This window comes from Gopherus flavomarginatus, chromosome 1, assembly GCF_025201925.1.
Source record: "Gopherus flavomarginatus isolate rGopFla2 chromosome 1, rGopFla2.mat.asm, whole genome shotgun sequence".
In the NCBI taxonomy this organism is placed as follows: Eukaryota; Metazoa; Chordata; order Testudines; family Testudinidae; genus Gopherus; species Gopherus flavomarginatus.
Genome location: NC_066617.1, coordinates 31,345,730 through 31,360,654, shown reverse-complemented (window position 1 = coordinate 31,360,654; position 14,925 = coordinate 31,345,730). Strand labels below are relative to the sequence as shown.

At 38.1% G+C, this 14,925-nt stretch overlaps 1 protein-coding gene across 3 annotated transcripts in view; it reads left to right on the top strand.

Moving 5' to 3' along the window:
- Nucleotides 1-14,925, top strand: part of LRRK2 (leucine rich repeat kinase 2) — a 119,140-nt gene that overhangs the window by 64,656 nt on the left and 39,559 nt on the right. For all 3 annotated transcript variants that reach the window (XM_050935997.1, XM_050935996.1, XM_050935995.1), the window contains exons 23-31: nt 297-517; nt 1,850-2,100; nt 3,119-3,267; nt 4,414-4,507; nt 7,294-7,480; nt 7,959-8,140; nt 8,665-8,894; nt 10,135-10,262; nt 11,603-11,821. In XM_050935997.1, coding sequence (XP_050791954.1) covers nt 297-517; nt 1,850-2,100; nt 3,119-3,267; nt 4,414-4,507; nt 7,294-7,480; nt 7,959-8,140; nt 8,665-8,894; nt 10,135-10,262; nt 11,603-11,821 — 1,661 coding nt within the window. The remainder of the gene's footprint in view (nt 1-296; nt 518-1,849; nt 2,101-3,118; nt 3,268-4,413; nt 4,508-7,293; nt 7,481-7,958; nt 8,141-8,664; nt 8,895-10,134; nt 10,263-11,602; nt 11,822-14,925) is intronic.

The following is a 14,925-nucleotide window of genomic DNA, read 5'->3' as shown; positions in this document are numbered from 1 at the left end:
TAATAATGTACATTCATGACTGCCCTAAGAAGCATTTTTAAAGCCATTTGTATTATGCAGAACATAAGTATCCCTCTACTCCCTATAGAACCCTATGGGAATTTGAATTGCAGCTTCTTAACAAAAGTCCTCATTGGCTCCCATTTCAGCCAATATCTAAACAGCCATTGCCTTCATTGGGTACAGAGTTAGACCTCAAATTCTGTGAATTGTAATTCAGAGATCAATGAAATCATGTTATTAAATTGTTGTATGTTTATCAGTGAAAATGAATGCTTTTGTTTTTGTTTTAATAGAAGGGATCTCAAAATTCCAGTCGCATTTAAGACGATCAGACAGTTTGTCTTCATTGCTCTCTGAGAAAGAATATATTAAATCATTAGATCTTTCATCAAATGAGCTGGAGAATATAGATGCCATCAGTCAGAACTGCTGCTTAACTGGTCACTTGGAACGTCTTGAGAAATTGGAGCTGCACCAAAATGCACTCACAAGCATTCCAGAACAACTGTGTGAAGTAATTTTATGTAATTTTACATAATGCAAGAAAATTATCATTTCTTTTAAGATGAAAGACCAGATTGTCATCATTGTGCCTACATGTGTACATTAGGTTCCCTAATTTGCATGTGTACAATTTTCATGCAGTAACCGAATGTGCAGTTAACCAGTTAGTTGTGCAGACATGCTCAGGTAATTTCTGTCAGATACTTACTGCAGAGGGTCAGATTGGGAAGTATACATTACAGATAGTTTACATGATTGTATTATGTAAATGGAAATCAGAACTGCATATGCTACCTATATGCTGAAGCAGTGGTCACCAACTGGTCGATTGCAATTGACTGGTCGATCTCCCAGGCGATCGCGATCTCTGGCGGCACAGCAAGGCTGCTGCTAAGACAGGCTCCCTGCCTTGCCTGGCCCCACACCACTCCAGGAAGGGGCCAGCGCAGCCCCGGGAGCATGGGGACAGGGATCTCCCTCAGCACTGCCCCTGCATTGGCCAGGAATTGGGGGCTGTGGCCAATGGAAGATGTGGGGGCACTGCTTGCAAAGAGGGGCAGCGCGTGGAGCCATGTGCTGCCCATCCACACTCCCACATGGGCGTGTTGGCCGCTTCCAGGAGCAGCATGGGGCCAGGGTAGGCAGGGAGTCTGCCTTAGCAACAGCCACACTGGCGAGAGGCTGTATCCCAGCTCTGAGTCTCCTCCTGGAGCCTACATCCTGACCCCTCTCCTCCTGAATTCCACGCCCCAGCCCTGAGCCCCCTCCCGGAACCAGCACCTCATACCACCCCGCACCCCAACACTCTGCCCCAGCCCTGACCCCCTTCCCAGAGCTGGCACCCTGTACCCCCTCCCGCACTGCAAACCCATCAGCCCCATCCCAGAGCCTGCACCCCCTCCCGAACCCCAACCCCGTACCCCAGCCTGGCGAAAGTGAGTAAGGGTGGAGGAGAGCGAATGACGGAGAAAGGAAGGGATGGAGTGTGTGGGGCGAGGCTTTGGGGAAGCGGTGGGGCCTCAGGGAAGGGGCGGAGTAGATCCTGGGTTGCCCTTAAATTCAAAAAGTGATCTTGGGCGTAAAAAGTTTGAATACCACTATGCTAAAGGCTTTGTGTAATTGTACTAGTTAGTTTTATTACAGCATTCATGCACATCCTCTTTATTTTACTGATATCATATTATATAATAATTGTAATAATTACCATTTTCTCTCAATTTACTTGATAGCATAAATAAAATAAATATGAAGTAATTGCCTAAAATATTAATTTAGTTTAAAAATTAGAAATTCATATCTGTATGTTGTACTTTTTAAAAAAGAAATTCTCGTTTTCCTTCAGACTTTGAAATGTTTGACTTACCTGGATTTGCACAGTAACCGGTTTGCATCTTTTCCTACTTATTTACTGAAAATGAATTTTATTGCAAACCTTGATATCTCTCGGAATGACATTGGCCTTTCCTTAGCTTTGGATCCACATACCAAATGCCCAACTCTGAAGCAGCTTAATCTATCATACAATCAACTGTCATGCATTCCTAAATTTCTTGCGGATGTTGCAGAAAACCTAGAACAGCTAATGCTAGAAGGGTAAGAATAGTGCCAGTTTATTTTATTACTGTTTAACAAAAATTGCAGAAAATAATCAGTTTATTTCATCCAGAATAATCAGTGTCATTGAATGTAAATTATTTTCTAATAAAAATGTGATATAGTAATTAATTAAATTCACAAAAGCAAGGAGATGCAGAATCCAGATTTCCATTCTTTTTCTTCATTTTTATTATTTTTCATTAAATGAGTTCATGTTTCTAATATCACCATGGTAGAGAAGTTTTTGCTATTCCTCTCATTCCCAAATATCTCTAACATCTTAGTTTATATTTCACACTGAAAATCTTTAACTCTCTCTCTGTTTCCCTTGTTCTTTTTTCTAGGATACATGCATTTTATATCATATATTAATCTTAGAACTATCTCCTTGTCTGTCCATGTTAGTTGGTTATCTATTTCTTTTAACGTGACAGATGCTGTTTAGGTTGCAATCCTGCAAATACATATTAAGTCAGCGGAACTCCTCACATAGGGTATGTCTACACTGCAATTAGTCACCCGCGGCTGGCCCGTGCCCGCTGTTTTGGGCTCGCAGGGCTCAAGTTAAAGGAGAGCCCGAATGTCTGTCTGTACTGCAGTCAAACAGCCGCTTGTCCTCAGCCCTGCGAGCCTGAGTCAGGTGACACGGGCAAGCTGCAGGTTTTTAATTGCGGTGTAAACATACCTTTACTTAAAGTTAATCACATGTGCTTGAAGGATTGGAACTTGATATGTAATCAGAAAATGACACTTTATTGCACATGCTAACATTTGAATTATAAAGTGAATAAATACATACAATGAAGTATTCACATTGTCATATGCATTGGTATTGTGGATAAATATCAATCCTGATCCATCAGTCCTTACTCGGGTAATACTATTTTCAGTTTCTGTTCGCATATGTAAAGACAGCAAAATCAGGTCTATACTCTAACTTTCCTTTTTTTTTTTTTTTTTTTTAAAGCAAGTAGTTTTGTATAGCACTTCTAATATTTGTTTTCCTTTACCTTAGAAACAAAATTGCAGGTATATGTTCACCCATATGCTTGAAGGAACTGAAAGTTTTAAACATTAGTAAGAACAATATTTCATCCCTGGCTGTTGATTTTCTCAAGGAGTGCACAAAATTGGAGATATTTAGTGCCAAGATGAATTTACTTGGTAAGTATTCTAGGAGTTCCTGAAAAAAGAATGAGAGACGTTTAGATGATACGTGGTGTAGTCCAGATTAGGAAGAAGGCAAAGCAGAATAGTTAATGTAAAGACTGCTTGCAAAACGGCAACGTCTAATATACAGTATTAGCCTCATAAACATTTATCAACAGTTACAACACTATATCCATTAGCCAGAGTATACCACAACAATTATCACATATACAATACTATTTCCCTATGCTTACCATAGGAAATAATTGTTGCATCTGAGGTACTGTGGTGTGGTAATTGTTGATAAATAATAACTTGAACTTGATTCTTTTCTCATACCATTTTTACATCAGTATAAACTCCATTAATTTAAATTTACACTGATTTAAGTGAGATAAGTGAGTCTTCTGAGTGTCTGCAAAGATTTCTCCTGGTACTGTCATCTGACTAAGCAATACAGAGTATGATTCAATGGCTTAAAACATTTTATACAAAAGAATAACAACTAATTTGAGAAACTGTAATAAATGAATCACTTGCCCTAATGAATTTATAAAAGTTCTTAAATTATTACTAGAATTTCTTACATATCTAACCAACATATAGAATTATTTATTTTGTACATGCTTATAATATAGTTTCTCAGTCTTTCAGAAGGTAGCTGTTATGTAAATGAAGTTTTTAAGCAATCTTTTTTGTACATATAGTATTTTACTACATTGTTGGAATGACAAGCATATATAGTATTAGTAACACAGCAAAATGTAAATAAGAATATTTCAATGTTGGATAATAATATGAAATTAAATATCATAGTGCCTAATAAAAGTTTAAAAATGTAGAAATGTTTGGAGAAAACAGGTATTTTAATTCTCCTCTAAACTCTTCAAATTGGGAGTTCAGTTTTCAAATGGGAGTACCTGAAAAAGAAAATCCAATCCTGTCTTTGGAGCTCAAGTCAACACTTGGGTGATTTAAAATGGTTATTTACTCTTGTAAGTGCCAATTTGAGCACCAAAAAATAGAAACAGATACCAGTGTTTGGAAACTAGCCTCACAATCTATCTCTAATTTTAGAAAATGACAGCTTTATAAACTAAGGTAAAGAGTGCTGAAAAATGTCTGTCTAAAGGAAGTAATTCAGTTTCTTTTCTATTTTAGATACCATACCTAACTTGCCATCTGGCATAACAAATTTAAAATTATCTCAAAATCATTTTGTCAGTATTCCAGAAGCAATTCTTCTTCTTCCACAGTAAGTTATTTCACTTGTTAAGGCCAATGTTGTGTCCTCTGTGAAGGAAAACCTAGTGGAATGGCAATTATTAAGCAGAAAATACAGCGTGTTTCTACTCGACGTTTTCAGCAAATCATCCTAAAAAGTCTAAATCTAAAATATGATGACTATCTACTCAAGCTGTAGTAGGTCACTTTTTCTTCAATAACTGCAGAAAGCCTGAATCCCCTAGGTAGTTCCAAACTATGAACTTCTCTTTTTTAAAAAAAAAACTGAAAGATGTTTTTAGGAATGCTGAAGCTGCCCATTTTTGCCTCCAGAGTTTGCACCAGAAAAAACAAATTGCTTCTAAGAAGGTAAAAAGGATACTGGCAATTTCTCTTTTCATTAAGTCTTGGAACTTCATCATTTTACACAAGGCAACTGAGTCCAGTGGCTCCCTTCCCAAATGTCTACAATAAGTTCCTTCTCAAAGAATAACAATGCATATGCCCCCCAAGTTGAATTGGGTTAGAGTTGTGTTTGTCACAAATTATCCTGTTCCATCAAAGCATTATTCATGTGAAAACTAGCCCTATTGAGTTTGCTACAGCAATGTTAAATTTTAGCACCTTGGCCAAAATAATGCACTTGGCACATCCTTTAATTGTAACCACATTAATACTAGGGATGTAACAAATCCTCAGTCCAGACCCATGAGGCTGTTTTTTAATATGTTAACTATTTTTTAAATGGCCTAGCAACACCTCCCACACTCAAGGTTATTCATGCACTTGCTCCTTTCCATTGCCACTCCCATTCCTTTCTACCACCTTTCCAAGCTCCAGAGAGGTTTAGTCGCCCACTTCCTCTTCCTGTCCTCCCAGGCTCAGCACTACTCTCCAACCCACTTTTTCAAGTCACTTCTTAGGCACCAGTATTGCTCCTCAATTCATCCCTCACGTGGCAGCTCCCTCTTATCACTTCTCCGGGTTCTGCCATTGCAGCTCCACCCCCCTCTCCTATGTATCCAATATCTCTGTGGCCCCCTCCTGTTACTCCTTCCAGTGTCCACTGCTGGTTACATATTGACTAAAGGTACTTCTATAGAAGTATCTAGCACGTAAATACCTTGCGATGTCAGCTACAAAAGTGCCATGCGAACACCTGTTCTCACTTTCAGGTGACACTGTAAATAAGAGGTTGGCAGCATTATCCCCCATAAATGTAAGCAAACTTGTTTTGTCTTAGCAATTGGCTGAACAAGAAGTAGGATTGAGTGGACTTGTAGGCTCTAAAGCTTTACATTGTTTTGTTTTTTAGTGCAGTTATGTAACAAAAAAAAATCTACATTTGTAAGTTGCACTTTCACAATAAAGAGATCACCTCATACAAGTGTTTGTAGAGCAAATTGAAAAATACTATTTTTTATCATTTTTACAGTGCAAATATTTGTAATAAAAAATAATATAAAATGAGCACTGTACACTTTGTATTCTGTGTTGTAATGTAAATCAATATATTTGAAAATGTAACAAAACATCCAAAAATGTAATATATTTCAACTGGTATTCATCGCAGTGACTTAAAACTGTGATTAATCATGATTAATTTTTTGAGTTAATCATTGGATTTAACTGTGATTAATCGACAGCCCTAAAACTTAATTTACGTATTGAAGGAGATGCAGCTCTCAAGCTTTGTGTCTCCCAGCCCAGACAAGTCCGATAAGAGGTCCAGGAATTTTTCACAGTTCATACTTCACTTTGAAATAAACACAGCTGCATTTGTTCCGTAGATTGCACATAGAAAAAAATGTGCATAATGGAGATAGCTCAGTGGTTTGAGTATTGGCCTGCTAAACCCAGGGTTGTGAGTTCAATCATTGAGGGGGCCATTTACGGATCTGGGGCAAAATCTATCTGGGGATTGGTCCTGCTTTGAGCAGGAGGTTGGACTAGCTGACCTCCTGAGGGTCCCTTCCAACCCTGATATTCTGCAATTCATGTGTTTCTTCAACGTGTAGTCTTCAGTATATACACACAAGAACGTTTAGGGAAACACTTAGTGCCTTTTTATTTGAATCTCATAAAACACATTAAAATAAGTACATTTTTCTGATATTATATTGAAATGAATGCTATAAGCGTGTTTATTTTAGTAAAGATGCCATTACTGTGAAGTCACTAGAACCTGGCCCCATTGGCCAAATTCTGCTCTGATATATGGGTAAAAAACTGGAATAACTATTGATTTTATTTGAGTTACTCCATATTTACCCAGGTGTGACTAACAGCATAATTTAGATTTGGTCTTTTATTCATCTGGATGGTACCATGCACACTCATGATACTGTATAAGTAAAAACAATTATATTATCCCATATTGATGTAACTGCGCATGCATGTATTTGAAAGTGCCACTTTTGGTTCAGTCACTGAAATAAGTATATTCATTACATTATGAGTGTTCATTTCCAGAATATATAATTCCATGTGTAAATAAATACATTAACAGTATGCTTTATTGAATCAGTCATAGTTCTCTGGTTTTCTTTTCTTTTCCTTTTTCACCCCAATATATCCACATCCTATTTGCAATATTGTCTCAGATAATTACTGTTGCTTTCTAACCTTACTTCCTTTAAGAACATTGTTGAGGTTGGCCTAATATCATCAATAATTTTCTATTTTCCTATCTAAATTTCCAACAGAAATTCTTATTCTAATATCTTCCCCTTTTGTTTGTTTATAACAGATTAACATAGTTATAGTAGTCTCCATTTTATTTATTTTCTCTGCTGATTTTTCCTCTTATTTTCTTAGTTTGCGATCAGTAGATTTAAGCAACAATAAAATCATAAACCTGCCTGGACCTATGCACTGGAAATCCTTAAACTTAAGGGAGCTCTTGTTTAACTACAATCAGATAGACGTTTTGGACTTGAATGAAAAAGCATATGCATGGTCTAGGCTAGAAAAGCTACATCTGTCCCATAACAAGTTAAAGGAGGTAAAGTATGAATTTTTAGATACTTAAAAACATCAAACCACTTTTCCTATTTATATATGGTCTTTAGAATGATCACTTGGTTTTCAGATCAACCCTAAATTAAATTTGGTCCTTGCGCTACTTTTTATGAATGAAGACCCTAATAGTAAAATAGCATGTAATTAGAACAGTGTATTGCCTTTGAAAAGAATATGACTATCTTTCTTCAAGCTCTTTCTATCTTTAATGTGTGGTAAGAACAGTATTTGTCATCTTCTTTGTAAAAGGGATAAAAAATTAGTTCGTTAAGAGTTACTTTCTTGTCCAATTAAGATATTAGGCATGTATAGTTTAGATGATGATAATAACTGGAAGGAAAGAATTGGAATTGTGTTTGATCTTATTAAATATTTGCTTAAGATACTCATCCTCATATATAGACAAATAAACACTCACTTTTAATAAATGTTCAAATGTTTATTAACTTTTCTCTATCCAGATTCCTCCTCAGATTGGCTTCCTTGAAAACTTGACATCTCTGGATGTAAGTTATAATTCTGGCTTGAGATCCTTTCCAGATGAAATGGGAAAGTTGTCCAAAGTCTGGGATCTTCCTTTGGATGGGCTTCATCTTAATTTAGATTTCAAACATGTTGGATGCAAAGCCAGAGACATTATAAGGTTTGTTATCCTATTGTTGTTGTCTGTTTTTCATGGCTTTGTGGAATACAAAGTGGATGGTGTGGGAACAATATGCCCCTTTAAAGGTATCAACTGATTTCCCACATGATCTTTGACTTAGTTATGACTCTGGTGAACCTTTGTTCCTCAAGAAAAATGGGGTTCATAGTCATATGAAAATGTAATAGTATCACTTCGAGTTGATGATACCTCCAGAAAAGCATATGACTCTTATGCAAACAAAGGTATTTAATGGTTGCTTAGTACATTTTTAATATGTTACAATATGTCACTCATAGAAAGTTTTGCAGTAGTTGTTCCAAACAGACAAGATATTTAGTCTGTGTTAAACATTTTAAAAAAATACAAAATGAACACACACATTGTCCAAAAGATTAAATGCAATATTAAATAATTTATGTTAATTTTGAAAAGGGGTTGGAATGATCTTCGTTTGCCAGTTCGAGACTTCTTTTGGTATGTGTCTTTATTATACACTTCTTATTAACTATTTTTCATGCCAGGTTTCTTCAGCAGCGGCTAAAGAAGGCTGTCCCTTATAATAGAATGAAACTCATGATTGTGGGAAATACTGGCAGTGGTAAAACTACACTGTTACAACAACTAATGAAATGCAAGCGATCAGATTTGGGGACGCAGAATCCTACAATAGGCATAGATGTAAAGGACTGGTCAGTTCCAGTGAAAGGCAAAGTGAAGAAAGATATGATATTAAATGTCTGGGATTTTGCAGGTATTCTGTTCACAAACATTAATTGATTGCCCTGATTAACTCATGTATGCAATGCTTGTTCGTAGAAACAGTCTGTAAAATCTCAAACCACATCCAGCAGAATCTTGCTAATTCATACTCAGGATCAAGGAACTCATTGTGAGTTACTGAATTTTGCAAATTAGTGATTAATTGAACAAATACATAAAACAAAAGACCCAAGGATACCTCATGATTAAATGTACTCTGATCACTTATTTTGATAATAGTGGTTTAGTATTAATTATGGTAATGTGACTACAGAATAGCTGAGTACTGCAATTTGCTGTAGAATCATAAAAATGTAGGACTCAAAGGGACATGAAGAGATCATCTAATCCATTCCCCTGCACTGAGGCAAAATTTAAGTTAAATTATAGTTAAGATTACAGACCATAACAGTTGTGTAAGGGCTCCCCTGGTGTACTTCATCAGAATTCAGTTTGGGTACACTGAAAGGAATATATATATACAGGCAAAGTGCACACTAACCACCCTAATTTATCAGTCTTTAAGTATTTCCAATATGCCTATCACATTTGTATGTTAGAACCAAATACAATTATAGAAGAGTATGAGTGAGTAGAAAAACTGTGGTGAAAACCTGATTCCATTGAAACTCAGTGGGAGTTTTGCCATTGACTTCAGGGGAGCCAGGATTTCATCCCTGTATGTGTTCTTGGTTTTCGTTCGTTCTTTCACTTATAGTCCACCCTCTCCTTCCAGGTTTCAATACGTTTGTAGTTTTAGGGATTTTTTCCCCTAAAAGAGGTCAATGTCCCAGGAAGAGTCTTTATCAAAAGATCTGTGTCTCATTTAGATCTGAACGCAGTCATGCTTGGGCTCAGTCTGATCTTGCCTATTTAAGTTCCACAGCCAATGTCAAACAGCTACGAATGTTCTACCTCTGGTGTCAGCTGTCTAAACCCGGGTCTCTCTAGGTGCATTGTTCCTGTACAGCTTAGCTATTTAGGAAGTTTGTGGAGGAAGAAGCAGCCTCTGAAGTTGCTAGATCCTAGTTCATCATAAGTCTGATCCAAAGCCCATTAATGTCAATGGAAAGTGTTGCAGAGAAGTGAAATGAGACTGTCAGGATTTTTGTGAGAACTAGTTAGGTTTGCAGATTAGTGGACTGAGGAGAAATGAGGTTCTGCTGTTTCTTTCAGCTGAAGGAGTGAAGTGAGGAAAGTAGTATGAAATATTTGATTTCTTTATCCATTAGGACAAGAGGAGTTCTACAGCACTCATCCACATTTTATGACTCAGAGAGCCTTGTATCTTGCTGTTTATGATCTCAGCAAAGGACCAGCAGAAGTGGATGCTATGAAGCCATGGCTGTTTAATATCAAGGTAATAGCAGTGTTTTTATAATATAGATTTTTAGATTCCAAGTGACTCTATTAAAGTATCAAAGAGAATTCACTTGAAACTTTTTGTATGGGCTGCTGAGCTGGTGCAAACATTAAGATTAGGAAGTTTCTGGAATGTGTATTATTGATTATGAAAATGTCTTCATAATTTTTTGCAGACTTATGAAGAAGTGTAGTTTTCAGTTCAGATTTGTGCAGTAGGGTATGCATAATGAGAAGTTGGCAAGTTATGATGTTGTTTTGCGTAGACAAACAAAACAGTGTAAGGGGAACTGTTAAATAGTATATAGAGAGTTCTGAACATTGGCCCTGGTTCACTTTTCTCACTGCTATAAACGCCAGTGAAGTCAGTAGAGTTACACTGGTTAACACACAGCTGCCATGGTGGGGAACAGCTCTAGCCCCTGCTGCTAACAGCTACTGTGGCGAGGCTGAAGCCAAAGTAGTGACAGAGGTCCATTAAAGTCACAGAATCCATGACCTGCGTGATCTTATCATATCCTTAACTATCAAGTTGAGTATTACACCCTCACTCTTTTCAATCTAACTGTACCAGAGGTAGATCAGTACAAAGATACTAGGTTTTTTCACTCTTTTCTCATAACTGTTACCTGCTGTTTTCCTTCACTCATCTTGTTCACATCTTGTTCACATCTTGTTTCCCTGTCCCAAGGTATAAAGTCATAGTGAATTTTTAGAAAAGGCCATAACTCGCATGTACTCCTTTCCCACTTTCAGTACCTCTAGTTCATAAGTGCACCAATTTGTTTGCTGAAAGATTGTATTTTCTAAAAATATGTTTGCTAGAGTATATTATTAGAGGTGGAACCAAGCTGCAAAGTTTGGATTCTAGATCCTAGCTTCCCCAAGATAAAGGTGTGTTTGTGTTCGGGATCAAACCCATCCTTGTAACAGAACTGTAACACTGTTAATGCCTTACCCAATCAAAACTATAAAACTATAAAATGGACGTGCAGCTTCAAACGCATAGACTTTCAGATTTAGTTCTACTGATTACTCCATCAGCAGACCTAAAATATTTCCTTGTATTACATATTTTAAAAACTCAGGTTTTTTTTCATAAATTCTGGCAGGATGTGAATTAAAACAAATCAGTTTTTAAAATTCCTAATATTACTCTGCCTTCACTTTTGAGAAGAAAATAGAGAAATATAAATTATGACAAAGAGGCAGCAGTGACAAACATGGTTGCCTTTTCATGTTCCTAGAGTTTCATATGTTATGATTGAATTGTGTAAACATAAAGAGAAAATCATGATTCAACACTGAGATAACAAACTGTGTGGATCTTATTAACAGGCTCGAGCTTCCTCATCCCCCGTGATTCTTGTTGGCACTCATTTAGATGCCTCTAGTGAGAAGCAACGTAAGGCCTGTCTGAGTAAAATTACCAAAGAGCTGTTGAATAAGAGGGGTTTCCCAGCAATCCAAGATTATCATTTTGTAAATGCCACAGAAGAATCTGATGCTATGATCAAAATTCGGAAAACCATAATAAAGGAGAGTCTGAATTTCAAGGTAAACCATATGCTGTTCTTTATATTGAAAGTTGTTGAGGAAACAGAATGTTGTAACACTTTTTTTTTATGCTTGAAATCAAGTTACTAAAACTTACTATAATACCTTAGACATAACAGAATAAAGAAGGCAAATCACTATCCAAAAAATATCAACAGATTTGCCTTCATTACTTTTTTTTTCAAAACTTTAGCACAAATATCATCTAAGTGTAACTTTAGCGCCCTCATGGCCAAGATGGAGTCTGCTCTGCAGGCAGCTCTGGCCAAGAGAAAGCGCACGCAGGAATGCAGCAGGAGAAATCCCTTCCATCCCAGGGGCACCTGTTCCAAACCCCCCAGAGTGAATACACCCACCCACAGGAAAAGTACAATGGATGAGAGGAGAAAAACAACAAGGGGAAGTATAGGGGGAGCAGTAGAACAGGGTTGCATTCAAACCCAGGCCCCACGGGCCCAGTGGTAGCACAATCTGGAGGAGCAGGCACTGAGTAATGTGTCTGCACAAAGAGTTCAGGAGTCCTGAGCAAAGTTCCAGTTTAGTGGTGAGTCTTGGGTGCTCCTGGTCATCTTCGGCGCCAGTGAACTTTCCCCAGCAAACCCCTCCGGTGCCCTCTTCTGCCGCTCTCTGCAAAGCCACACAGAGCGACCACCTCCCCACTTAACTATCTAGCAACCTCCTTCCTTGTTCCCAGTGCAGAGTTACAAGCCCCAGTACTCACAGCCCCACGCAGCTCTGGGCAGCCATGATACTGGGTCCAGCTCCGGCCTGTCCTTCTCGGGCGATTTCTCACTGGCACAGGGCTCCTCCTGGCTCCTGTCCTGGGCTGTCCCTGATCGGGCCTGTCCACCTCAGGCTTCACACAGGTTCTCCCTGCTTCCTTCTCCAGGGCCTGAAGACTGCCTCCCTCTCTCCCTGGAGCTCCAGTCCCACCCCCTGGAGTTTCCCTCCTTTTTTCTTACTCTCCCCCTCACCCCTGGGAAAAGATTTAAAGGGACCATGCTCTTTAAACCCCAAAGGGGTTACATAAGTATATTTTTGTTAATATATAAGATATCAGAAATAAAACATTTAAATTGAAATAGATGAACATTTTTCTTATGGATTGTTTGATTGGTCTGATCAACAGCTACTCACTCTTGTTGAACGGCAACATACTGCCGAATGTTTGTGTGATGCTGGCAGTCAGCCATTTCTAAATTCTTAAACTTATGATACTGTGATTTGCTGTAGGACTATGCTTTTGTGTCCTAGAGGTTAATCCAGGATAATGATGATAGTGGAAAGTTCATAAAGCTGAGGTGAGTTATTTTAAAGCAGCAGTTCAGAATAGGTCATACTGAAGATAAGGGGACCAGATTCTCCCATCCACTAACTTCAATTTGCACAGTTTAAAAAATGTATTATGAAGGGAAAAGCAAATGTATATCAGCTGCAGAAACCCCTTAGAGAATTACCCTTATATAAGGAGAATCTCCACTGGTGTAAAACTAGTGGAGGTAGCTCTGTTGCTTTCTGCACCAGCTGCTTCACCATGTCTTGTGCGACAACATGCTTGAGTGTGTCAGGTCGGAGCCAGATGTGTTGGGAGTTGAGACAAGAGGAGTGGAGAAGCAGTGTGTAGATCAGAGGCCAGGAGAAGGGTGTACTCATGGAGGAGAGAGAGTTGCAACTGGCTCCCTGTTAACCTTTCTCTCCATTATGCCCAAGCTGTGGTCGGGTGTAGTGGAAAATTAAGCCCAGGATTTTACACCTAGAAGTGGGTGTAGAAGGTTCTTCATACAGAGACATGAAGATAGAGAATCTAATGAGAAGACAGGGTCTAACTTCTATTTCTGGGTCTATTTCTCCATTGTTTATATAATGCCATCAGTGAACATGATACTTTAAAGACACAAGGAGAAATCCTGCCCCATTGAAGTCATTGGAAACTCCCATTGACTTCATTGTAGGCAGGATTTCACCCACAGTGCCTGCCCTAATGATCTATCAGCCCAAGTAACATATTTATGTCTAGTTTTGTGCTGGTGCACCAAATGCTGGGGAAAGGTTGGAAAACCCCTTTTTTCTCCTTTGCCGCAGTGTACCTGCATAGTAACATCCATAATTTGGTTAGGTATGTTCCGCAGTGCACAGGATGGGAGCAGGCCATTGCTTATTGTTCCAGAATGGGTATGTCTGTGTGGAACAGAATAGACCCACCTCCTGTACTTCAGTAAACTACCAACAGAGCAGCACTGGGGAGAATGGAGGATACACCTTTTAAAGGTGTGCGGTCCCATATCTCGCCATATTTTCCACAGCATTCTGGAGATATTTTGCCTTAGGAAGGCAGAATTCTTAGAGGTAGTCCTCCTACCCTTACAGTCCTAACAGCCTCTAAAGTGTAATTTAGCATTGTGTTTAGACTTCATTGATAATAAAAAAATAAGGCAGCTATAAGGAGAAAGGAGGAATTATATATTTTATATTGCTTCTGTGAAAGGAAAATCATGAGGAAACAGGTAGGAAGATAAAGGTAAAGTTATTTAAGTTTTTAAAATAGGTAGCCCAAGGCTGTCAGTCTTCCAAGCGTACTTAAGGGCGTAATAATATTTCTTGTCACATATAAAATCCAGCACCAGATTGTTAAGCATTTTAAGAACTTGAGGGGGAGTCTTCAGAGAAAGATTGTTAACTAATTAAGTAGTTTGTGAAGCTAAATTAATACTCAGTATTTTTCCTCTAGCCTCAAGGTAGAAGAGCATTTGTTACCACTGAATAATGTCAAAAGATATTTGGTACAATAAAATATTAATGTTGATTCCAGTAAGGGATCATGGAGAACTAGAAGGCCAAAATAAAAAGAGCTGGAACAAATCTTATGTGAACATTTTCATATATAAGAATCTGAAAGGCTGTTTATAGATATCTAAAAAATCATAGTTGCTTCAGTTTAGGTTAGTTCCAGGTAAACACCAGGGATGATATCCTGGCCCCACTGAAGCCAATAGCAAAATTTCCATGGACTTAAGTGGGGCCAGGATTTTGCCCCAATGATATGTAGAACAGCATTAGGATTCTAAACTGCTGAGAGTATGTCATTGGTAAGGCTATGTTTTAGT